This window comes from Eulemur rufifrons, chromosome 9, assembly GCF_041146395.1.
Source record: "Eulemur rufifrons isolate Redbay chromosome 9, OSU_ERuf_1, whole genome shotgun sequence".
Taxonomy (NCBI): domain Eukaryota; kingdom Metazoa; phylum Chordata; class Mammalia; order Primates; family Lemuridae; genus Eulemur; species Eulemur rufifrons.
The window spans coordinates 51,552,541-51,578,696 of NC_090991.1; the positions used below are offsets into that span (position 1 = coordinate 51,552,541).

At 40.0% G+C, this 26,156-nt stretch overlaps 1 protein-coding gene across 4 annotated transcripts in view; it reads right to left on the bottom strand.

The window, feature by feature from the left end:
• The window catches only part of SRP68 (signal recognition particle 68), a 37,934-nt gene that overhangs the window by 7,075 nt on the left and 4,703 nt on the right, over nt 1-26,156 (bottom strand). For 2 of the 4 annotated variants that reach the window (XM_069482873.1, XM_069482874.1), the window contains 8 exons: nt 19,555-19,668; nt 17,091-17,286; nt 16,338-16,420; nt 15,948-16,057; nt 14,541-14,623; nt 13,101-13,241; nt 5,308-5,406; nt 2,514-2,578 (listed from right to left, as the gene is read on the bottom strand). In XM_069482873.1, the coding sequence (XP_069338974.1) occupies nt 2,514-2,578; nt 5,308-5,406; nt 13,101-13,241; nt 14,541-14,623; nt 15,948-16,057; nt 16,338-16,420; nt 17,091-17,286; nt 19,555-19,616 (839 nt within the window). In that variant the 5' untranslated portion in view covers nt 19,617-19,668. Of the gene's footprint in view, nt 1-2,513; nt 2,579-5,307; nt 5,407-13,100; nt 13,242-14,540; nt 14,624-15,926; nt 16,058-16,337; nt 16,421-17,090; nt 17,287-19,554; nt 19,669-26,156 lie in introns of all 4 variants that reach the window. The other 2 variants (XM_069482872.1, XM_069482871.1) reach the window with 2 other exon arrangements.

Sequence of the window (26,156 nt, forward strand, 5' to 3'; positions counted from 1 at the left end):
ATCTAAGGAAAACCTCTAACAAGAGGCCAAAACCAAGAAGGGACAAATAAGCAACCTGGAGGAACCAGACTCTGCAGGGAGAAGAAAACTTCAAAAAAACTATTGTTATTGTAATAATCCCAGAAAGATGAGGGAAGATTTTGCAGTTGGGAAATTAGAACAAGACATTATATTTTTAAAAATAATATTCAAAGAACCCAAATGAGCCCTTTAGATGGTATCAGAAATGAGAAGGCCTGTGTAGGGGTGGGATGGGGGTGGGTGAGACAGGACAGCAGCGGGAGGTGCACGGAAGGACCACATCCCCAGATCCAGACGCAGCAACACACACGTCATTTATATGGACGTGAATACCAAAAGAATTTGTTAGAAGCATCAGAAGTGGCTGCTTCGGCCGGGCGCGGTGGCTCACGCCTGTAATCCTAGCACTCTGGGAGGCCGAGGCAGGTGGATCGCTCGAGGTCAGGAGTTCGAGACCAGCCTGAGCAAGAGCGAGACCCCGTCTCTACTAAAAATAGAAAGAAATTATATGGACAACTAAAAATATATATATAGAAAAATTAGCCGGGCATAGTGGCGCATGCCTGTAGTCCCAGCTACTCGGGAGGCTGAGGCAGGAGGATCGCTTGAGCCCAGGAGTTTGAGGTTGCTGTGAGCTAGGCTGACGCCACGGCACTCACTCTAGCCTGGGCAACAAAGTGAGACACTGTCTCAAAAAAAAAAAAAAAAAAAAAGAAGTGGCTGCTTCTGAGAAATAGGAGAGAATGTCATGAGATGGATTTTCCTAAAAAGCTCTGCAGAAAAATCAGACTCTCAAAGTAACTATTATACACACAAGTGATAGAGGAATTCAGACACAGCTTTACAAAGTTTTATTAAAATATAAAAGCTATCTGATTCTTCATTCATCAACTTACCCCAAAGCTGGTCTTCAATCCTAACTGAAATTCATGATCCTGACACTAGCTAAACCTTAAGGTGAAAAAATGGATCCAAGGGCAAAGCCTTCAAAATTTCAGCTTCCTAAGCCTTGCTGAGGTTTCAAAAGGTCTTTTGAAGGTAAGGAAGTTAGAGTAACTCCTGACTATTTGTGGCTGTTAACTACAAACATACCACTTAACCTCCTGGAGCCTCATCTTTGTCCCCAGGTTGTTGAAACAGGTAACATCCAAGGGCCACTCTTGCTTCACACTCTAGGCAGCCAAGCCCCCTGGCAGTCAATCTGACATTCGCATAGAACAAAATTCCTTAAGAATGGAGATTAGGAGTAAAGAAGGGAATATGTGTGGTTTTGTTTTTCTAAAATATGGAGAGGCGCAGGGGGATGGCTAAGGACATTGTCAGGTTCACCATACAAATGACAAGCAGTGACTAAGAAATCAAAATTTCGAGGTCAGATGGAAAGAGAATCTGATGAGAAGTGGAATTTTCCCAACCAAGTAACAATCTTTCTCTGTTGTACATTCCAAAAAATACCATTCTTCCTCTTTTCTTCTGTGAAACAAAAGAAGGATTCACTTTTCTTTTTACAAGACAAGGTCTTCCTCTGTCCCCCCGGGCTAGCTCACTGCAGCCTCAAACTCCTGGGCTCGAGTGATCCTTCTGCCTCAGCCTCCCGAGTATAAGTGTGCACCACCACACCTAGCTAATTTTTTGTAGAGACGGGGAGTTACTCTTACTCAGGCTGGTCTCAAACTCCTGACCTTAAGTGATTCTCCCACCTCAGCCTTCCAAAGTGCTAGGATTACAGGTGTGAGCCACCACGCCTGGCCAGGACGTACCTTTTTAAAAAATGAAACTTGACAAAGTGATTTCAAAATGTATACGAAAGAGCAAAGGGATAAGAATAGTCACGATACACCCAAGGAAAAACCTGATGAGAACTTGCTCTATCAGATGTTAAGATTGGGCAAAAAGTTATAATAATTCATTGTGCCCATCCAAGTACAGACACACAGATCAATGGAGCAGAAGAAAGTCTAGCAAAAGCACGAAGAGCAGACGGGCTACAAGCCCAACAGAGCAGGCACTGCAGCCCGGGAGAGGATGGAGCAGTCAATCAATTGTACTGGAACAATCCATTATCCTCATGGAAAAAAGCGAAGCAGATCCTTACTTTACATAAAAACAAACTCCAGATGGAATTAAACTTAAACATGAAAGGGACAACTTTAAAACATTCAGAACAAACAGAATAACTTTCAGAGCTTGCCACTGGGAAGGAGCGTGACTAGCTCTAGAAGAAGGGGAGGAATGAAACAAAGGAGGAGCCACAGGGAACTTCCAACATCGGTGTGTTCTAGTTCTGAAGCTATGTAAAAATCTTAAATTAGATATATTAAAATAATATGCAAATGTATATATAGTTTTATATGATGAAATGCACATATGTGCATTAGTATTACTATATATTAGGAAATTATTAATTAAAATGTATAAAACATTATATACTCTTTTGTTCCAATGATATATTTTATAATATTAAAAAGTAGAAAAATTACAATAACCCTTACCTGTGCAGGTATTGAAGATTAGACACCTTTCCTGACTCCCCTTCAAGGGTGTAATCTCTCTGTTTCTGCAGAAAGTGAAAAAGGTAAAAACTAAAACAGCTGATCCTACCCTTGGCTCTGACCATTTACCTCATTCAAAGGTGTGGTCCCCAAAGTGCCCTGAACATAGATGCAGACTGTAGTAAGTTAGGGGTCCTCAAATAACAAAGCTGTACTTGACATATTACAGAATGACACGGTCATTCAGTTGCCAACAGCACCTAAAAACTGGCCTCAAGTAAGAAAATTCAGAGTAATGACCAGTTGAAGTTTTTTGTCCACTCTTCCCAGTTCTAATCTTAAAACAGTAAAAACAGACATTCCGTAGTCCATGGCGCCATGTTAGGGACTGTGGCTTAAGCCTGAGTCACACCTGCTGTGCCCTTGTGCTGTCAGAGCTTGCCTTCTGTGGCTGGCTGAAAAATGGCCCCCAACAATGTCCACATCCTAACCTCCATGGAATCTGTGAAGATGTTACCTTACATGATAAAGAGACTTTGCAGATGTGATTGAGTTAAGGATCCTTGGTTATCTTGGATTATCTAGATGGGCCCAATGTAATTACAGGGTCCTCAGAAGAGGGACACAGAGGGGTCAGAGACTGAGAAGATGTAGGGGTAGATGCAGAGGGCAGAGAGGAGAGAAGACACCGGGCTACTGGCTTTGAAGATGGAGGAAGGGGCCACTGGTCAAGGACAGCAGGAAGTGCACTCTTTGGAACATTGGGAAAGGATTCTCCTAGTTCCCCCAGGGCTTCCAAAAGGAACACAGCCCTGGGAAGCCGCTTTAGATTTCTGACTTCCACAAGTGTGAGACAATAAATTTATGTTGTTTTAAGCCATTAAGTTTGTGGTAATATTACTGCAGCAACAGGAAATGAATGCATCTTTGTATCACCATATTCATGACGTTCTGTGAGGTGTCTGCCCAACTGCTGTGAAATTTAAGTGAGTGATAGTGACGGAGGCTAGGGCCCTGCAGGGACCTGTGTTAAGTGGATGAGGGGAAGCATGGTACGTACAGGCAGCCGAATGGGAGAAGGAAGCAGGCGACTACCTAGAGAAAGCAGTGACTTTTAAAAGACACGTTTATATTCAAGGTACTGTGGCAGGTGATGAAAAAAATATATAGCTGCTTAAATTAAGATGTTTATGATCTTGGGGAAAATATAACGAAAAGGTAAACATAAAACAAGGAACAAAACACTAAAAGGCAACACCTGAAGTTCTTGTTTACTGGGTACTGTTTCAATTCTACAAGATGAAGTTAGGGAAATGCTGGTGCTGACAGCTGCACGGCATTATGAATGCATTTTTAATACCACTGAACTGCACGTGCAAAATGGTGGTAGTTTTGTTATGTGTATTTTACCACAATTTAAAAAATAAGAAATTTTTAAAAAGAGGCAATACATGATTAACTATCAAACAAAAATTATAGCTGCAAGTATCAGATATTTAGAAAATGCAGAGATCTCTGTGGGCTAGGATGACTATAGGCATGCTTTTCAGAGATGATAAGCTATGAGATGGGCCTTGAAAAACAAGGTGGGGTTTGGACAGGTGAAAAGGGAGAGGAAAAGATTACCCAGGTGTGAGGAGGGAAAGGAGAATGACAGCAGTGTGATAAACGCACTCAGGTGCGAAAGGCATAGTCAGACCACGCTAAGCAGAACAGCTGGAGGCAGAGGACTCAGAAGGATGTAGCAGAGTGATATGCTGGACACAGACTGGGGAAGGCCTGTAAACCAGCCAAAGGAGTTTGAACCGTGTTTGCTAGGCCAGTGGTCTCTGGGGCACATAAACCTAAGGAGTGTGGGTATAAGAAGAAAATTTGAACTTGTATTTACATTTATCTAATTTTAAAAACTTTATTTTAATGTATTTTATATATGACAAATCAGTTGAATAATAAAGTATATAATTTATAGATAAACATATCAGAGGTACATGTGCAATTTTGCTTATGGGGTACACCTCATCATAAAAGTTTAGGCCAGGCACAGTGGCTCACGCCTGTAATCCTAGCACTTTGGGAGGCCGAGGCAGGAGGATCACTTGAGGCCAGAAGTTCGAGACAGCCTGAGCAATGTAGCAAGATCCCATCTGTATAAAAAAAAAATTTAGCTGGGCATGGTAGTGCACGCCTGTGGTCCTAATTACTCAGGAGGTTGAGCCAGGAGGACTGCTTGAGCCCAGGAGTTTGAGGTTGCAGTGAGCTGTGATGATGTCACTACACTCCAGCCTGGGCAACAGAGACTCTGTCTCCAAAAAAAAAAATAAAATAAAATAAAAAAGTGTGGAGACCACTGCTCAACACCTAGAGGAAATCACTGGGCTTTTAATAATCAGAAAGTGAAATGGGATTTAGAAAGATTCAATTTGAACTTCTAGAAAGAAAGGCCTAGAGAAGGAAGCAAGGCCAAGACAGGAGAGGCAGTGAGATCTCAGCAGTAGTCTATGCATAAGACAAAAGGCTAATTGGAAACAGGTGGAGTTCCTGGGCTGGGGAGGCCCGACAAAGGGAGAATAAATAGACTTTGATGACAGGGTGAAGGAGACAATCATCTAGGCTGGAAATAATATTCAATAACCACAGGGACAATATTTTTGGAAAGGAAGCATGGAAGAGGCCCTTGTTTGTCAGCTGACCACTACAACTAGAAAAACCGGTGGCTAAGAGTGTAGCATACTCAGACCACTGGGCCCCCACCTGAGAACGGACCTATACCCGGTGGTTCAGCTGATGGTCCTACCTGGTCTGGCTTGAGGTCTTCCCGAACAGCCTGGATGGCGTCCCGACACTCGCTGAGCATGGACTCAAACAGACGCTCCTTGGTTTCTTCGCTTTCAGCCTAAACAAAGGCACAACGAACAAGAGACTTTCTTTTGAGTAAATCATAGTATTCTAACGGGAGGAGGGCATCGTAGCACTGATGCCCCCCGACACACACTCACACGTGCTCCAAATCAGAGACCATTTTAATTGTTACTATTCTCTACCATGTAAGATTTTCTTATAGCCTTAATCATTATTTATATGGAAATGTGAATTATATTTTTAAAAGTAAACATACTGAAAAAGCCATCTGTATAACTAATCTACAAATTTATCTGTCAGGCAGCTGATGCTTTAACTTTCTTTCTGTCACAGTACTTTCTGCTACTTTCCTCCAGCGCGTCTCCCTCTGCTCAGGACCAGGACCTGGCATCCCTTCGGGGACCTTACAGATTAGACTTGGGGCACTGCTCCTTCATACTGAAGCATAGCATGCCAGAAGTTTCTTTCCCTTTTTCCTTCCAGAACAAACTGTCAAGCTCTACTGTATGTCACAAAATTACCTTTTACAAATGTAACCCAACTTACAGATTTGTTTCTTTTAGGTCCAAGCAAGTGATAAACATCACTAATCAATACTCAATCAAAAAGACAGTTCTCCTAAATATCATACCAAGTTCTCTTCACCACAGACATTCAGCACTCAGATAATGCACATGGCTCCTACCCTGAGAACAATTTTTAGGGCAGACAAGGTTGACAAGTATGAGATGACAGTTCTTGTATAAGTACTGGGCGTCACCCCTCTGCTACACAGCTGGGTAAGTGAAAAAGTGATTCATTAACTGAATACCCGCCAAACCACATTATCATCCTAAAGAATCTGACTGAGCAGGTGGGAATGGACAAAAAGCAGAAAGGAGATGAACTTGTATTTCTGGCAGACCCACTATGAAATTAAAACATTAACATTCCATTATTATATTTGACTTTCCATAGAAACTAACATCCAATCTGAAAAACTGTCTCAACATTCAATTGACCTCTAAGAAAGTGCAAAAGAAAACCCAGTACTGCCCACCCCTTTAACAGATGGCCAGAAGATGCTTAAAGAAAGCCTTTTTTCTGAAGAACTCTTATGTTTTCCCTAGTTTCCAGTGTAGAAAAAAAAATCCTCCTTATGAATTACCCAATATAAAGCAAACATACTTTTCCACTTATAAGATACTTGACATTCCTGTTGTTCACTAAATTGGGAGCAACCCAAGGGCACAGTCATCACAGAAATTTATTAAGGCAAACAGCCACCATTAACTCACTGAAGCATAGAGCAGCACCATCCAAAAGAACTTTCTGCAACGACAGAACTGTTCTCTACCTGCACAGTAGGAGTTAGCCACACAAGGAGCACCTGGAATTTTTATTAATTTAAATTTCAATGCACTGGAGAATGCAGCTCTAAAGAAATACACATACAGAACATTGTTGAAGACCTCAAACTGACAAGATTCTTTGCAATTACTTAATCAAACTTGCTGGCCAAATGTTTCAAAGTACAAATCCTATGGAATGGTGTAGCTGTATGATACTTAACAACTGGAATAAGATAGGTGCATGGACGTGGACTGTTTAAGAAACAAAACCACCAACCACACTCACACACCAGAGCCACATTATTAGGAAGGATGAGCTACAGCACCAGTTTTAATACCATGCAATCCAACAAATAAGCCACCAACACCCTTTTTCAGGTAGGTGGGGTTCAGTGGTTACGGCAATGGGTGTCTAAGTAAGAAAAGAGCAAACTCCGTTTTACCAGCTACACAGGATCTGTCTCCTTTCCTGTAGGTAGGATATGGTTTAAATTAAAATGACACTAAAATGCTAAACCTCTTTACTGACAAATATGTTTGTTTCCTTTGACTAAGTAAACCTTTGCATCAAGATGCTGAACGTAAGCAAACTTCCCTATTGCTTCCAAAAAATTCTAAGTTCCATTGGGAATTTTATACAAGTCTTAAAGAACAATGAAGGAAAAAGCATATCTGAAGGGGAGGACGTAAGTCAGTTGTGTTTTTCTTTTGACACCCACACTACACAGTGACTCAGAGACCACTAATCTCTGAAGGAGAACTTCTCGTGATTCTCCCTGGGCTGGACAAAATGTCTCCAAACTGCAAGCCTTAAATATATTTTACTACTTATACTTTTATGATGTAAACCTATATTCCAGTCCAAGATAATTCCTGAAAGGACAATGCAATAAGAAACACCTCTCAACATGTAGAGGCAGGATTGCGTATCATCTATATATTAACCTCCCACATCACCCACTGAACCAGCGAGAATGTTCCTAAGCACAGACAGCAAACTCCCTGCATAGAAACTTGTGGTCTGGCTGGACCTTTTTCCCAGGTGTGCCTATGCCAGAGAGAAAGCTTAAGCCTAGAAGTAATGCGTTACTTGTTAGCCCTAATAATTAAGTAGATAAATTCTAGAACAATTTTTATAAAACTTGAAACCTCCAGAATATGCTTTTTCTACAGTCTCAGGCTCCTCAAGCAATGTCTCGACGCTGACTGGTGCAGAGGAAACTCAGCCACAGCGTCCTGAGGCACAGACCTACTGCTAGAATATTAAAAACCAGATTCCCAGATTGTTTTCACTTGTCTATAGAAATTGCTGGAAGGTGGTGGTGTGAGTAAGAGACATAAAAGGCAAGTCCGAGCACATTCCCCACCACACCCATACTGTGGGACAGGAACCAAACCTTCCCCAGCCCTGTGAGATCTAGGAAAAAACATGGAAATCTGGTAACAAAGGAGATAAACCTCTCTTGAGAATAGTTTATTTATTGAGGAAAAAGACGAATAGTGTCCCTTCTACTCATTAAAATATTAATCACAAGTTGGTAAGAGTCATCAAAAGCCCGCAAATATTTAATATATACCCTTCCTGCACAAAGAGCTTCCTAAGAATATTCCCACAATGCAACTACCAGTGACAATTCAGGAGTTGTCAAGTATTAGGAAAGCAATATAGAGATAAAGCAAGAAGACAGACAGTATTAAGGCTGCGAAGACTGAAAGCTTGGCTAAAGAGGCTAAAGAAACTCAGAATTTTGCAACTGTATTTTGGCAGCTGATTAACTCTAAACTCAAGTCTTTTCAGTCTAATATTTTATTTCCCTGAATTATTTCTTCCTTCCAGGCTTTTCAGTAAACTGTTATTTTAGTATTTAAACATAAAAACCTCTACAAACAGGCATCAAGCTGGGGTTACCAAATTCTTGCATTCCAGTTACTAGAGGGTGGCAAATACCAGTATCAGCTACGTTAAGAGACACTAATTATATCCAGAATATACAAGGAACTCAAACACTCAACAGCAAAACCCCCAAGTAATCCAATTTTAAAATGGGCAAATGAGCTGAATAGACATCTATCAAAAGACAATACACAAATGGCCAACAGGAATATGAAAAAATGTTCAATATCACTAATCATCAGCAAATCAAAACCACAATGAGATATCACTTCATACCTGGTAGAACGGCTATTAGCAAAAAGACAAAAAATAACAAATGCTGGCAAGGATGTGGAGAAAGGGGAACTCTTACACACCGCCAGGGTATGTAAATGAGTACAGCCATTATGGAAAACAGTATGGAGGTTCCTCAATAAACTAAAAATAGAACATATGATCCAGTAACACCCCTACGGGGATCTATCCAAAAGAAAAGAAATCAGTACATTGAAAAGATATCTGCACTCCCTTGTTTATTACACTATTACCTTGTTTATTTAGCACTATGCACAATAGCCAAGGTATGGAATCAACCTAAATGTCCATCAACAGATAAGTGGAAAAGAAAGTGTGGTGTATATACATAATAGAATACTATTTAGCCATAAAAAAGAACAAAATTTTGTCTTTTTTTGAAGCAATATAGATGAACTTGGAAGACATTATGTTAAGTGAAATAAGCCAGGCATAGAAAGATAAATGCCAGGCCGGGCATGGTGGCTCATGCTCGTAATCCCAGCACTTTGGGAGGCCAACTCGGGAGGATCACTTGAGTCTAAGAGTTCAAGACCAGAGTGAGCAACATAGCCAGACCCTATCTCTGCAAACTATCAAAAAAAATTAGCTGGGCATGGTGGTACACACTTGTAGTCTCAACTACTCAAGAGGCTGAGGCAGGAGGTTCACTTGAGCCCAGAAGTTCGAGGTTGCAGTAAGCTATGATCATGCCACTACACTTTAGCCTGGGCAACAGACTGAGACCCTATCTCAAAAAAAAAAAAAAAAAAAAAAGAAGAAAGTAAAATAAAAAAAAAGATAAATATCACATGTTCTCATTCATATGTGGAAGCTATAAAAGCTGGCCTCATAGAAGTAGAGAGCAGCACAGTGGTTACTAGAGGCAGGGAAGGGTAGTGGCGAACAGCCAAAGGTTGGTTAACAGATACAAAAGTACAGCTAGACAGGAGGAAAGAATTCTAGTGTTCTATAGCACTACAGGGTGACTATAATTAACAATTTATTGTATACTTTCAAATGGCAGGAAAAGTAGATTTTTAATGTTGCCAACACAAAAAAATTTGAGGTGACAGATATGCTAATTATCCTTATTTGATCATTCATTACACACTGTATACATGTACCAAAATATCGCACTGTACCCCACAAATTTGTATAATTATTGTCAATTAAAGATAATAATAAAAGCAAAAACAAAAAACAAAAAAGAAACTACTAGAACACCCAGTGGCATCACCAGACAAACTGCAAACCAGGAAATCTATCAGATTGCCACTGCCATCCTTGAGCCCAACACCTAGAAATCTCAACTGACGGGTTTCCAATGATTAATCTTTCTTTTTCCCTATTTTCATAGAAATCCACCCCCCATTAAATGGCTGACTGCTAGCACTATCCAGCAAATATCCTGTACTACCAAGTCCCAACAGATGGTTCGGCCAGTTCTTAGGGAACAAAGGCAACTGAATGAGAAAATGGACTTATATATTGTTCAAAGGAAAGAAGAATATCTCTTCTTTCCTTGCACAGAGGTGAAACAAAGATTCTCTGCTTGGCCAAACTTGAGTCAGACTCCTGAACCTCCTCATAGATCTGTCTGTGCACTTCCTTGTAAAATCCAGTGTTAGCAAAGAACCTGCTATGTCAATTTAGCAAGGAACCTTCCCCACCAAATATCTGGTCATCCTTGATGTTTGATCAGCTTCCTCATCCTCTGCCATCCCAAGGGGATGTCTGATCACCTTGGTCTGTCTCCAGCAAGAGTCCTGTGTTAGGTTGGTTTATAGCCAGAATCCCTCTTACTTCTGATGTTTCCTCTTAGCAATCTTCCATCCACTGACCTTCACCCTGCTCCTTGGCTATAAATTCCCACTTACCCATATGGTATTTATTATTATTATTATTATTTCAGCATACTGTGGGGGTACAAAAGTTTAGATTACTTATATTGCCCTTGCCCCCCCATGCCCATGTGGTATTCAGAGTTAAGTCCAATCTTTCTCCCACACTACAAAATACCACTATAGTGGTCCCTATACTTATCATGATGGTCCTGAATAAAGTCTGCCTTATCACACTTTTAAAAATAAATAATTGTCCTGTAAAAAATAAAACAAAAATAAATTTTAAAAAAAAAAGAGGGTCTAGGTACAGTGGTTCATGTCTATAATGCCAGCACTTTGGAGGCTGAGACAGGAGGATTACTCAAGCCCAGGAGTTGGAGACCACCCTGGGCAACAAAGTGAGACCCTGTCTCTACAAAAAATTTAAAAAGCAAAAAAATGAGCTGGGCATGGTGGTGCATATGCCTCTAGTCATAGCTGCTTGGGAGGCTGAGGCAGGAGGATCACTTGAGCCCAAGAGCTATGATTGCACCATTGTACTCCAGCCTGGGAAACAGAGGGAGACTCTGTTTCTTTAACCAAAAAAAAAAAAATAATAATAATAATAATCCAAGAGAGAGAGAGAGAGTCAGACACTGAAATTAAGTACCCTGTACCTAGGGCATAGTTCTCATTTTCCGGGATAGTGAAACTAAGTGAGGTTATCCCAGATCTGCAAGGTTGGTTCAACATTGAAAATTAATCAATGTAATTTACTATGTTAACAGGTTTCAAATATTCTTTCCTCTTAGTCTTTATCTTTCTAAATTGAATGAATGATCTGAAACTGTCCTCACATAGTTCCTTCCACTCCTCTGGTTTTATATACCCTTCAAACACCCCACTGTATCTTGTGGGACAGCAATTAAAAACCCATACAAGAAATTATCTGGGCATGGTGGCACATGCCTGTAGTTCCAGCTACTTGGGAGGCTGAGACAGAAGGATCACTTAAGCCTAGGAGTTTGAGGTTGCTGTGAGCTAGGCTGACGCCATGGTACTCTAGCCTGGGCAACAGAGTGAGACTCTGTCTCAAAAAAAAAAACAAACAACAACAACAACAAAAACCTTTAAAAACCCATACAAGATTCCTAGTATACTTGCATCTCACAATTTCTACTGGTGCAGGAGGAGGTCTTGGTTATGCTTCCTAATAACCCAGTTGGATGGAGGACCAGCTTCGTTTGGCAGTGAAGGCCTATAGTGGCTGAGGCACATAACCTTGGCTACAGATCCTGACTTACCGTAAGTCCAAATTGAATTATTCATAAATAAGGAGGGGAAACCCCCCCAAAACCTCCAAACCCATACGAGTCTTATTCTCTAATTATGTATAAAAAGAGAAAGACAAATTCTGATAAAACATCCCTGCACCTTCTCCTCCCACCTGGGAAATCCAACTGATATACTGAAATGGGTATTGTTGTAGCCTTCTGCCCTTTAAGCAAATAAAAGGAATATGAGAGAGGCACTATGCAAAAAGACAAGGACACAAATAAATTCTTCAACTGTTGAAAGCTGCCTTCAACCCAAAGTAGCCATTGTGGAGCAAGTCACTGAAAAGTTTAGGTGTTTAACACAATTCATCAGCACAATTAACAGAGCACACCCCACACCCCATATACAAATTATTCAGGGCGCGATAGATTACTGTGAAGTCCTGTGAAATGCCACGGGTCCCTGGTGAGGCAGTAGACTATCAGTAGCCTGTTGTTTTTTTTAAGATGCCCTTTACCTCATAGGGAGGAGGAGCTCTGGAAAGTGTCTCAATCACTGTCTGCTTCAAACCTATGATCACCAGGATCTCTTATCTTTTGGGATGCATGTGTTGTTCACACCCACAAGCAGGTAATTATGTCAATAAGTAGTATCAAGTAGCACAGCTTTGCATGAATATGACATGTACACCACAAACAAAGCAAGATATTCTGGTTTAACTAGGTTCTCCTGTAAAGGCCCAGGAATGAGAGGTGAACCCTTAAGGGCTAGAAGGCTGGGACAACAGGTCAGAGAGATTTTAGGGACATAAGAGGCAAGCTGCTACACCACCTGCTGGACCAAAAGTGACCTCTTATTTCAAGTTAGCCTCTTACTGCTCCCATTTTGATGTTGACAACTGTCGAGGTCAATTTCTTTGCCCTCTAAACATAAGAACTGCTCTATAAAACTCAGTTTTCAAAATAATTTAACAGGGTACACTTCCAGACTTACCAAATTCCAAATAGCATTAAGAAAAATTTTTGTTTTAGGAGAAATGAACACCAACAAACCACTACATCTTAAACACACAGGCACAACCCACAGACGCATACAGAAGAGAGTGAAATAGGCATTTCCTCCTTACCTGGGCAATGGCTGCTTCATTATCAGCCAATCCCAGTAAAAAGATCCTCACTTTGTCAATCTTCACTGGAACTGTTCTCCCTCTCCATTCCACTTCACTCATGGTAGCTGCCTGTTTGGCTCGAGTCTGAGTGATCAACGCCTGGAAAGTAGTTTTTAAGAGTTAAAGCTTTAACTGTGGATATAAGTAACAAAGGTGAAAATAAGTGGAACCTATTATTTGCCTCTTTCTATAACCAACATATTATATCCCTCATAAAGTAGAGTACACACCAATTTCTACTTATTTTAAATTCCTCCCTGGTATCATGTATCTTAGCTTATGGAAACTCAAATACTAAAAGGGCACAACAGAAGGTTAAAAAGAGCAACACTCAGTTTTGGTAAGGATATGAGGAGAAAAGCATATCTGTATACACTGCAAGTAAAAATGCGAATTAGTACAAACTTAAACATATTTGTCAATATGCATCAAAAGCTTCCAAAACATTCAATTTCACTTTTAGGAATTTATCCTAAGGAAATAATTAAGAATGCATGCAAAAACCAGGGACACAGATATCCACGGTAACACTGTTTGCCACTTAATCAACAATGGTGAAGTGGTTAAATAAAACAGACTTCTGTACAATGGAGTCAAAAGACTGAAGTAGAAAAAAATGCATGTGACGTTACATTTAAAAAGCAGGTTACTAAACAGTGTAGACTGAGATCCCATTTTTAAAACATATGCCTTTTTTCTACATATAGAAAAGTCTATGGCTGGGTGTGGTGGCTCACGCCTATAATCCTAGAACTCCAGGAGGCTGAGGCTTGAGATTGCTTGAGGCCAGGAGTTCAAGACTATGCTGAGCAAGAGAGAGACCCCTTCTCTACAAAAACCAGAAAAATTAGCTGGGCATAGTGGTGCAAGCCTATAGTCCCAGCTACTTGGGAGGCTGAGGCAGGAGGATCACTTGAGCCCAGAAGTTTGAAGTTGCAGTGAGCTATGCACTCTAGCCCAGGGGAACAGAGCGAGACTGTCTCAAAACACACACACACACACACAAAGAAAGAAAGAAAGAAAGAAAGAAAGAAAGAAAGAAAGAAAGAAAGAAAAGTATGCAAGATATTTAACACATTATTAAGTGGTTACCTCCGGTTGGTAACCCATGTGATTTTATTTTTTTCCCAATCTTTCAAATTTCTTACTTTTTCTATGAGTCTATATTGCTTACTTAGAAAATAAATGCAAAATGCAATGAAGTTAAAAAGTTGAATACTTTAAAGTATTAATTGAAAAAAGTTTTTTGTTAAAACTTTTAACGAATAGATATTTGCCAATATAGATATAAATATGTACACATTAATAGCAATAACACCTAGGGAATGGGTGGGATTATGAATTACTTCTTCTGGACTTTTTCAAACCAGACTTTTCACAAAAATGTACATAGATTACCTCCAATTTTTCAGCAAGGAGACCCTCAGTGCCCCCAGACCTCAGTCTCATCTGCATGAGTTCATTGATAGCTGACTGGTCCCCTGAAAGAAAAAGGAAAATCTTCAAGGGGCTGGTTTGTTTTCTTGAGAACCAGTAGATTCAACTAAGTCTTAAAAGAGCTCTTGCCCTTCCACCACATGCACATGTCAATGAATCTGCAGTATGATCTACTCTCTGAAGAAAAGTCTTTTACAAAGAGTGAACCTGGCTGAGGCAGTGAAAATACTGTATGGTACTATGATGGTGAATACATGTCATTATATATTTGTCCAAACTCACAAAATGTACAATATCAAGAGTGAACCCTGGCCAGGTGCAGTGGCTCACACCTGTAATCCTAGCACTCTGGGAGGCAGAGGTGGGGGGATCACTTGAGGTCAGGAGTTGGAGACCAGCCTGGGCAATATAGTGAGACCCTATCTCTACAAAAAATTTAAAAATTAGCCGGGCATGGTAGTACACACCTTTAGTCCCAGCTACTTGGGAGCCTGATATGGGAGGATCCCAAGGATCCTTGAGCCCAGGAATTCAAGGTTATAGTGAGCTATGATCATACCACTACACTCCTGCCTGGGCAACAGAGTGAGACCCTGTCTCTTTAAAAAAGTAAAAGAAATTTGGGAAATGGTCATGCTTGAAGGTGCTGACTCGGGGAGGGGGGGGGTGGGGAGGGGATGGATATATACCTCCATGATGGGTGCAATGCGCACTGTCTGGGGAACGGACATGCCTGGAGCTTTGACTTGGGGGGACAGGCGGTACATGGGCAACATATGTAACCTGAAATTCTGTATCCCCCATAATAAGATGAAATAAAAAAATAAAAAATAAAAAAAAAATACTCTTTAAACATGCAATCATAAAAATAAATAAATAAATAAAAGAAAGAAAAAATATCACATGGTAGAAGGGGCAAAAAAAATAAAACATAAAGAGAGAACCCTAATGTAAACTATGGACTTTGGGAGATTACGACATGTCAGTGTACAGTCATCAATTGTAACAGATGGACTCTGGGAGATGACGATAATGGAGGAGGCCACACATGCGTGAGGATGGGGTTATAGGAGAAATCTCTGTAGCTGTCTCTCTGTTTTGCTATGAACCTAAAACTGCTCTAAAAAGTTAAAAATGAACTCAGCTGGGGACTCAAGACTGCACTCTTGGGGAGTGTAGAAGATGGCAGGAAACAGAAGCAAAGGAACTGCCTCCTGTCTACTTTTGTCATCAACCAAAACTGAGGGCAAGAATGGATGCAAGGGAAGGCGAAGAACTTTAAATAAATTCCCTGGGCTCTCTGAGCTGAGCTCCCAGCAAGCCACCTGCCAATGCTCAAGCTGGTACAATACCTCAGTCCCTGCTCACCAATATTATATGCACAGTAGCGGATGTTGGGTGAGATCTCTTCCACACGTTGGTTATACAATATAGCCTGCTCCTCTGTGAAAGCACTGGCTAGCTTCTCGTAGATAGTTCTGCAAAGAAAGAAATGTCAGGTTTTACAGCAGCCTAATGTTAACAAAATAAACTCATAAGGAATACAGTGGCTAAAAACAAAACACAGCCCTTTGAAGCTTTTCTACCATCTACCAGAACTGGCATGTTCTAAGGGTAAAAGAGAATAGTGAACATTTCTTTAGGAAAAGAAAAAAAATCATACCAACTTTCACAGAAACAAGCCATTACCTGATCTGCAGCCTGAATTTGACTATCTATAATCGAAACTAGTCAACGCCTTTGGACCACAGGACTTACTTGCATTTGTTAAAAGCCTCAATGGCAGCTTTCCACTCCTGATGTTCAAAACGCAGCATTCCTGAGAGGTAAGCCGTGTAAGCCTGTGAGGGGATGAAAAGGAGGAACTGCTTCACTTCAACCCCAAACCACCAGCACTCCTGCTCAGTCTTCCTCTACTGCTTTCAAACTTTGATATAAAAAAATATGGATATATTCATGTTGATTTTAAAACAGATATACTTATTTAACAAAAAAACTATGATACATAGGTAATTTGTTACGATTCATTTACTCTCCAGGAGAGAACTTCAAAATAGAAAAAAATAATTGTTTCCTTCATTTTACTTAACAACCAATTTCGGGGCTACAACATAAACATCAAAAGTTGAATATAACCTTACAATTTCTAACATCTCTTTTTTAAAAAATTCATTTCCAAAAAAATTTTTACTTTGGGAGGGTGGGCTGAAGAAAAAGAAAAAAAAAAAATTTATTTTGTGAACTTTCCTAGGTACAAGATATAAGCTTTCTATCTACATATCAAAAGTATGACCTTTCTTGAAAAGTTAGAGCTAATTATAAAAAACCAAGAGCTCAAATACAAAAACAAGAAATACTAACTTCCTTCACCTTGTAAAAGCAAGTTCAGAGAGTTTTTTTTCTCTCCTATCAATTTATAACATAAGAAACCCTGTTCTGTTTAACTGTATTTTTTTTAAAGTCACATTCCTAATCTCCACAATAAAGCAAACTGGACGTTAAGACACTAACCTGAGCCTCTAACTTGGTCTTGGCGTCCACGCGATTGCTCTCACACAAGCGTTCCAGTTCTTCTGCGTGCTTCACGGCTTTGCGTAGGCGAGATAACAAATGAAACCGTTTTCGGGGTTCAGTGTTGGCTTCCTGTTTGAGCTGCATGGCATAGCTCCAGGCTCTTTCGGCATCCATCAGAACCAGAAGCAAATATCTAGACCAGAGAAGATGGAAGAGCTGAACAATGAAGGCCAGGGGCATCAGACCCAGATATGTTTTCTGAGGTGCATTCTTTAGTGACTTTACTCTCTCTCTCTCCCTTTCCTCCCTCAAAACTACTGTCCTGACAGTATCAGCCATGACTGCCAAATCAGCATCTTTGACCCCAACTCAGGTGCCACCTCAGGTTTCTTATTCTCTACTAGCCGCATCTCAGTAAAAAGCCTCTACTACCTCGAACTCAGTAAACCCAGAATCTTGACCTACGACTTCTAAATTCTGTCAAACAGAGGCAGTCTAGGTGCACGATCTGGCCTCATCTTTGAATCAACACCTCCTTCATTCCAACCCAGTTAGAAACGAAGTCCTTAAGCGGTAGTATATTGAAGTGGTGACAAGCAAGGATTCCAGAGCTTGGGTGAGAATCCCAGTGCCATCACTTACCAGCTATGTGACTCTGGGCAAAGTACTAACCTTTCTGTGCCCCACTCTCCCATGTAGTAATAGAAATAACACACTTAGACCAGAGCCTGGCACTTACTAAGTGCTTAATAAGTTAACTACTTTATTATTATAATGGGAAAGCTTTCTTTACTGCCTTGATTAACCTTCCTCAAACTTCCACTTAACCTTGTCTCCAAAATAAAGGATCTTGCTATCGTAAGAGAGTCCAGATTTATTTACTTAATCTCTGACCCTTCGGAACTGGATGTCATTAGATTTAATCATTACTTTCTTCCACATCACATCGTGCTCTTTTCTGACCGAGTCCCCACATACCAAGCTCACAGCCTCTTCACTGGCTGAGTAGCAGCTAGCAACTATCCGGAACATCACAATTCCTGGACTGTACTCACAGATATGAGGGCATGCTGTTTCCACAGCAAAGAATGTTCTTTCCTCTCACAAATCCTTCAAGGTCAAGCCTCCTCCATGCAGGCTTACTGACTTCTCCATCAAGTACTTCTAAGCTAACCCTCCCTTCCAAGACTTCAGGATGCTTAAAAGTAAATGATATACAACATGATACTTTTGCTATCTTGTAGTGTTCCCTGGTTTTGCATTTGACGAACATCTCTCAACAAGACCACAGTCAATGAGGTTCAAGAACCATGCCTCCTCTGCCTCTTCTATATCCAATATGGTGTGCCCAGCTCAGCCCTAGCTGGCCTTTGACAGAGAACGTTTGCCAACTCCTCATCCGGGCAGGAGCAAAGTGCATGTGCTACTCTGCATATATCCCTTCTCCTAGTGATGGACACTCGGGAACCCAAACTCGTTGGCACCACAACAAACAACTCTTCAATAAACATCCTTCCCAGGTCACTGGGTTTACCTGTGTGGGTCCAGGAGTGGAGTTATTAATATATCCTAGACTATGGGGCAGCAAACTTTTTTGTAAAGGGCCCAACAGTACAAATTTTAGGCTTTGCAGGCCATGTGGTCTCTATGTCTAACTACCGTGCTGTTATAGCACAAAAGCAGTTATAAATAATACCTAAATGAATGGGTATGGCTGTATTCCAATAAAACTTCATTTATACAAACAGGTGTCAAGAGGACAAATTGGCCCTATAGGCTGAGCTTTGAGAAACTAACCTAGAGACCTTCGATACACATTGCTTGACAAATTAATCCTTCAGCAAATGTTAAGCATTGGTGCATTCAGCATTGAAATGCAGAACCCTTCTATAATAATTTATATACTGCCAAATATTATTAAGATATGTTGATTCAAGCACTTAGTTTTAGACATTGAAATTTGCATCTAGAAACCTTACCTAATAACTAATTAAATTCTTATCACTAACTTTAACATTTACCACTCCAACATAGTTCTTTTTTTTTTTTTCCCCACCCCCCCCCTTTCCCGAGTCAGCACCTTCAAGTGTTACCACTCCCCAAACGGTGCGCAATGCACTCATTGTGTAGGTATACTCCCATCCCCTCCCCCACCCCCCACCTCAGTCTGATGTCCAATTGGTGTCGTTCCCAGATTTGTATTTAGGTGATGTTCAGGGAAACCAATTTTCTGGTGAGTACATGTGATGCTCCAACATAGTTCTTGAACAAGCTACCAAACCTCTTTGAGCCTCAGTTTCCTCACCTTAGAATTCAGGAACAGTAACAAATGCCCATCCCACAGAGCTGCTAAGAGTCACATGAGATCATTAAAGGGTTTGGCACAAAGTCTAGCACATTGTAATTGTTCAATAAATGTATTAGCAAGATCTATTAGCAACTAGCACTGAGCAGTCAATACCTATTATCAGTCAGAAGATCTTCAGTCACTTTTTTTCCTGTGAATTTGTGTCTGTTCCCCATCTTGAAGTTGAGTGTTTTTCGGAGACGTCTTTGTCTACGAGAACAGTATCCCCTGTAAAAAACCACAAACAAAACTTATTTGGCAAAGCTGAGAGTATTTGGGGTATTCTACTTATGGTTACTATAGATATCACACATCAGCTTACAAACATTTACTGAACAACTAAAACATGCAGGGCAATATGACTGGTATTACAGAAAAAACGAAGAGATAGAGGACACAGTGTCCATTCTCAAGAAGCCCACACTCCAGTAGGGGAGGATCATGCAGATAAAATGGCAACCAAAAAATCAAGGAAAATGTCAAACTGAATGGACCGGAGTAATCAATCATTCTCTTCTTGTTAACACCTTAGGCTGGAGTGGACTCATGGTGGGCCTTGAAAGAATGAGTAGGATTCTAACGGATGCAAAGGAGGGGAAGGGGCATCCCGAGGCAGACTGATGGACAGCAAAGACATGGAGAGAGAAACGCAAGCATGTTTGAACAAAAGTACAAAAGCGAGGAGGCCAATTAGGATATTACCAGGAAACACTATAAATATGACCTCTATGCCAAGCCTCTCTCCTCTGTGCTCATGCAGCCCTTTATTCTTACTTCTATTACAGAGTATGGCATTATAATTATGTTCTTACACAGCTGTCCCACTAATATAAACCCCTTTAATGCAGGGATTTTATTTTTAAATTTCCCCCAATGCCTTAGCACAGTGCCTAGCACACAGATATTTAATAAATATATTTTGACTAAATTAGTGTAAAAAATACATAAAAAATTTTATTGATCTTTAAATCAAAATAATGTAGCATACAATTTATAATACAAATGATATTTAAATATAACTTCATCATCTCAGTCTTAAAGCTATCAGGGCATAAGTTATTAAAAAGAAGAAATAATATTAATAGTCTAGGTTGAATCTATGAATTGTTTCCCATCAATCCTTAACATCAGCTTTAATTATCATTTACTCTTTTATAAAAAAATCAAATAGAACACTCATACATTGTGGGTAGAAATATAAATTGGTAAACATTTTCTGACAGTATCAAGATCTGGCATTTGTCCAGACCCCCAAAAGTGTTCATACTCTGAATCAGTCTACTTCCATACTACTCAATACTGAAGAAATAATCGAAACACAAAGAGGTATGAACAGACATTCATGAGAACAAAATTTTTAAGCCTACCAAACTGGCTACCATATAAATAGCCAAACTAGGGGAATAGGTAAATAAATTATGGTACGCTTATGCATTGGATTATAATGCAAATAATGAAAATCATGCATATGAAACATTTTCAAAAGCACAGAGAAATACATATAATGTAAAGCAAAAAAATGGGATACAAAGTTGCATATACACTATGACTAAACTTATGAAAGTACCTAGAAAAAGATTAGAACAAAAATACTATTTGGTGGACACAAATATATACGTGTAGTTATGAATTAAAAGAGATAAAAATGGACGAAAGGGTACACAAAGTCATGACATAACTGGGGGAAGGGAATGGCCAGAAGGATAGTGGTTAAAGTGGACTTTAGTTTCCTTTGTCATGTTTGTCAAATATGAAAATTTTAACGTTGTACTTCTGGATATTGGGAATACGGGTGTTTTACTCTTTATACTTCTATTTTCATTTCTAAAATATGTAACACAAATGGCTTTTAAACATAAGATGCACAATTTCACTTATGATTAAATAAATGCAAATAAGAAAGTCTAAGAGGAAATATGTCAAAATGTTAATTGTGCTTGGTTATCTCTGGGGCTTTGAGATTACAAATAGATTCTTTTCTGCTCTTTTGCTATTGCGACAATTTGTTTTTTTTTGGAGACAGGGTCTTTCTTACTCTGTCACCCAGGCTGTCGTGCAGTGGTGTGAACAAGCTCACTGTAACCTCAAATTCCTGGGCTCAGGTACTCCTCCTGCCTCAGCCTTCAGAGTAGCTGGGACTACAGGCCCATTGCCCGGCTACTATTCCAATTTTTTATAGAGATAGGGTCTTGCGCTTTGTTACCCAGGTTGGCCTTGAACTGTGGGCCTCAAGCAATCCTCCTGCCTTGGCCTCCCAAAGTGCTGGCATTACAGGCATGAGCCACCATGCCCAGCAGCTACTGCAACAATATATAAGCTTCTATGGTTATAAGAAATTTTTTAAAAAGCCCCCCCCACCCTGAGAGGGGAGATCAAAGAAGACTATATTAATATAACTAATAATCTTTGCCTAAAGGTTAAGAAATTTCCAGTAAATAGAATGTTACAGTGTTGCCAGAATAAAAAAGAAATTTAAGAGAGCATTAAATTATATCTGACCCATCTTGAAATGAAGCTATAATCTAGAATAGAGTACACAACATTTTAGTTGCAGCAGTTACTACACAAGACAAGTTTAGGACTGCTTAAATCATCCAACATAAGGACAGCAATAAATAAGCGTATGTTTACTAGCAACTGTCAGCCTAGAGAGTAACATTTTCCAGGAAGAATCTGTTGTGTAAAGAAAAACCTGGAGAGAACTGCTCCCTCAACAATCAGCAAACTAATGGTTCATTCTAATATAACAAATTTTTGTCCCCAAGTCACTTGACTTAAGCACAGTAATTAGGTGCTAACCTAAGCAAGAAAAAGTACATTAAGACAAAAACAAAACAAGACAACACACCGTTATCCTACAATAGGGAAGTCCTTCAACAAATTAAGAACACCAAGTATAACTGGTAGCCATGGTATGTTACGTGAAAAAATACAGGTTACCAAAGAGTCTGTACAGTATGAACCCAGACTGCTTAAACACAGACATGCGCACACACTGTGCACACACTCAAAAATCTTTCCTTTGACCTCATGTCCATACCTAAGGAACCTCCTCCTTTTGTTTCCTCTACAGTAAAACTTCTTCAACTCTTGGCCTTTAGCTGCTGTCTCTGCTTCCTCAGTTCTCTCTCCTCAACCTACTCCAATCAGGCTTCCATCCTTTTTACTTCCCTCAAACTGTTCTTAAAATGTCATTAATGATGCTAAAATTAAAACTATGACACCACTTAGAATCATTCAAAAAAAGAAATACTTAGGTATAAATCTAACAAAACATGTATAGGACTTGTATGATGAAAACCACAAAATGCTAATTAAAAAAAAATTAAGGGCCAGGAGAGGTGGCTCACACTTGTAATCCTAGCACTCTGGGAGGCTGAGGCAGGAGGATCGCTTGAGGTCAGGAGTTTGAGACCAGCCTGAGCGAGACTCCACCCATCACTACTAAAAATAGAAAAATTTGCTGGGCATGGTGGTGTGTGCACCTGTAGTCCCAGCTACTCAGGAGGCTGAGGCTGGAGAATTGCTTGAAGCCAGGAGTTTGAGGTTGCTGTGAGCTAGGCTGACAACATGGCACTCTGGCCCAGTAGACAGAGTGAGACTCTGCCTCAAAAAAAAAAAAAAAAAATCAAAGCTCTAAATAATGGAGAAACATGGGTGTTCAAGGATTGGAAGACTCAACATAGTAAAGATGTCAATTATCCCCAAATTGATATACAAGTTTAAAGCAATTCCTATCAAAATTCTAGGAAGGTTTTTTTAATAGATATAGACACGATTATTCTAAAATTTATATGGGTCACACCTATTAGGACTGGCTATTACAACAAATGTTGGCAGAAATTGGAACCCTTGTGTATTACTGATAGGAATGTAAAACTTGTATAGCCACTGTGGAAAACAGCATGACGATTTCTCAAAAAATTAAATATAGAATTCATTAGATCGAGCAATTCCACTTCTGAGAATATACCCAAAGAATTGAAATCAAAGACTCAAACAAATGTTCATATATCAATGTTGAAAGCAGCATTATTCACAATAGCCAAAGGTGGAAACAACCCCACGGTCCATATACACAATGAAATATTATTCAGCCTTAAAAAGGAGTAAAATTCTGATACATCTATGACATGGATCAACTTTCAACACATTATGCTAAGTGAAATAAGCAAAACACAAAAGGCCAAATATTGTATGATTCCGAAATAGGGAACCGGCAGGCCCTGTTCTGTAAGGAGTCATAAGACTAGAACCAAGGTCTCTGATGAAACAGGAGGCAGCGGTAGGGAAACTGGCCGAAGCCAGTTAGAACCAAGATGGTGAGGAAAATGACCTCAGGTTACCCTCGCTCCTCATTATATGCTAATTATAACACATTAGTGTGCTAAAAGAAACTCTCACCAGCACCATGACAGTTTACAAATGCCATGGCCTTATATGGTTTAGAAAGGGGAGGAATCCTTGGTTCCGGAACTCCCCACCCCTTTCCCAGAAATCTGATGAATAATCCTCCCTCTGCTTAACATAAAATTAAATAAAAAGTATAAAATAAGGCCCCAGAAACTCACAAAGGACTATTCTCAGTTGCTCTGAGAGATAGCCGCTGCTCCTAGCCTTCCTTTTGTTTCTTTCTTACTGTAGTAAACTTATTTTTGCTTTACTCTGTGGGTTCACTCTTGAATTCTTTCCTGCACGAAGCCAAGAACCCACGTGGCCTTCAGTCTAGACCCCAGTTTTGGGGTCCACTTTCCTGTATCAATTCCACTTAAATGAGGTAGTTAGAATAAGCAAATTCATACAGACAGAAAGTAGAAGTTACCAGGGATTGTAGATAGAAGGGAATGAGGAATTAGTGTTTAATGGGTACAGAGTTTCAGTTTGGGATGATAAAAAAGTTCTGGAGATGGATAATATAATGGTGATAGTTACACACTATGTGAATATATTTAATGCCACTGAAGTGTTCACTTACAGTGGATTAATTTTATTTATATATTTTACCACAATAAAAAAATAAACATGCAACACTGAATAAAATTAACTAGAAAAAAAGAACCAAAAATTGGAATCATCCAATATCATTCAACTGGGAGATAGACAAGCAGGTTGTGACTCATCCCTACAATGGAATGCCACTGAGCAATGTAAAAGAATAAACTACTGACACATGCCATGTGGATGGATCACAAAAGAGCATTATGTTAAGTGAAAGAAAGCCCATACAAAAGGCTACACACAGCATGATTCTATTTATATGACATTACGGAAAAGGAAAAACTACAGAGACAGAAATCCGATCAGATTTCTGCCAGATGGGGATGGGAAGAGGGGACTGACTACAGGGGAAATTTATGAGATAATGGAAATGTCCTATATCTCAATTTTATGGTGCCTACCTAACCACATATATTTGTCAAAACTCAAGCCGTTGGCCGGGCGCGGTGGCTCACGCCTGTAATCCTAGCACTCTGGGAGGCCGAGGTGGGCGGATCGTTTGAGCTCAGGAGTTCGAGACCAGCCTGAGCAAGAGCGAGACCCCATCTCTACTAAAAATAGAAAGAAATTATATGGACAGCTAAAAATATATATAGAAAAAATTAGCCGGGCATGGTGGTGCATGCCTGTAGTCCCAGCTACTCGGGAGGCTGAGACAGGAGGATCGCTTGAGCTCAGGAGTTTGAGGTTGCTGTGAGCTAGGCTAACGCCACGGCACTCACTCTAGCCTGGGCAACAGAGTGAGACTCTGTCTCAAAAAAAAAAAAAAAAAAAAAACTCAAGCCGTGTACCTAAAAAGGATGAATGTTACCATATATAAATAATATTTCAATAAACCTGACTTTAAAAAAAGAAAGATGTGCACATATCAAAGAACACAGTAGCCAACTTAAAGGGGCCTCCACTGGCCAAATCTAGGTCAGAGCATCAAAATAATGATATCAGATTACGACTCATAAAATAAAATAGGACGCTGTGAATACATACAGATACAAATAAATATATATACTGCAAGTTTGATGAAGAGTAAGATAATTACATAGTATTTCCTCATAAACTACTTAGAAATTACAGAGGAAAAAGGAGTAACTTCCCAGTGGGAAAGCCTGGCCAACCACCTTAATTGAACGATCAAAGTGCACATCAGAAACCACACACACTGAAATTGTGTGCTGCCGGATGGGCACAATGAGCTGTACTCATGTCACTTCTGTGATATCCCTGCCAAAGATATACATCCTGAATCTCATCATAAGGAGACATCAAATAAGCCCAAATTGAATGACATTCTACAAAATAACTGCACTGTAATCTTCAAAAATGTCAAGATCTTAAAAAACAATGAATGACTGAGGAACTGTCCCAGGGTTAAGATTAAAGAGACATGACAATTACATGCAATGTACAATTCTGAACTGAATCTCTTTGCTATAAAGGAAATGACTAGGCCGGGCGTGGTGGCTCACACCTGTAATCCCAGCACTCTGGGAGGCCAAGGCAGGAGGATCGCTCGAGGTTAGGAGTTCTAGACCAGCCTGAGCAAGAGCAAGACCCTGTCTCTACTAAAAATAGAAAAAAATTATCTGGACAACTAAAAATATATATAGAAAAATTAGCCGGACATGGTGGTGCATGCCTGTAGTCCTAGCTACTTGGGAGGCTGAGGCAGCAGGATCACTTAAGCCCAGGAGTTTGAGGTTGCTGTGAACTAGGCTGAT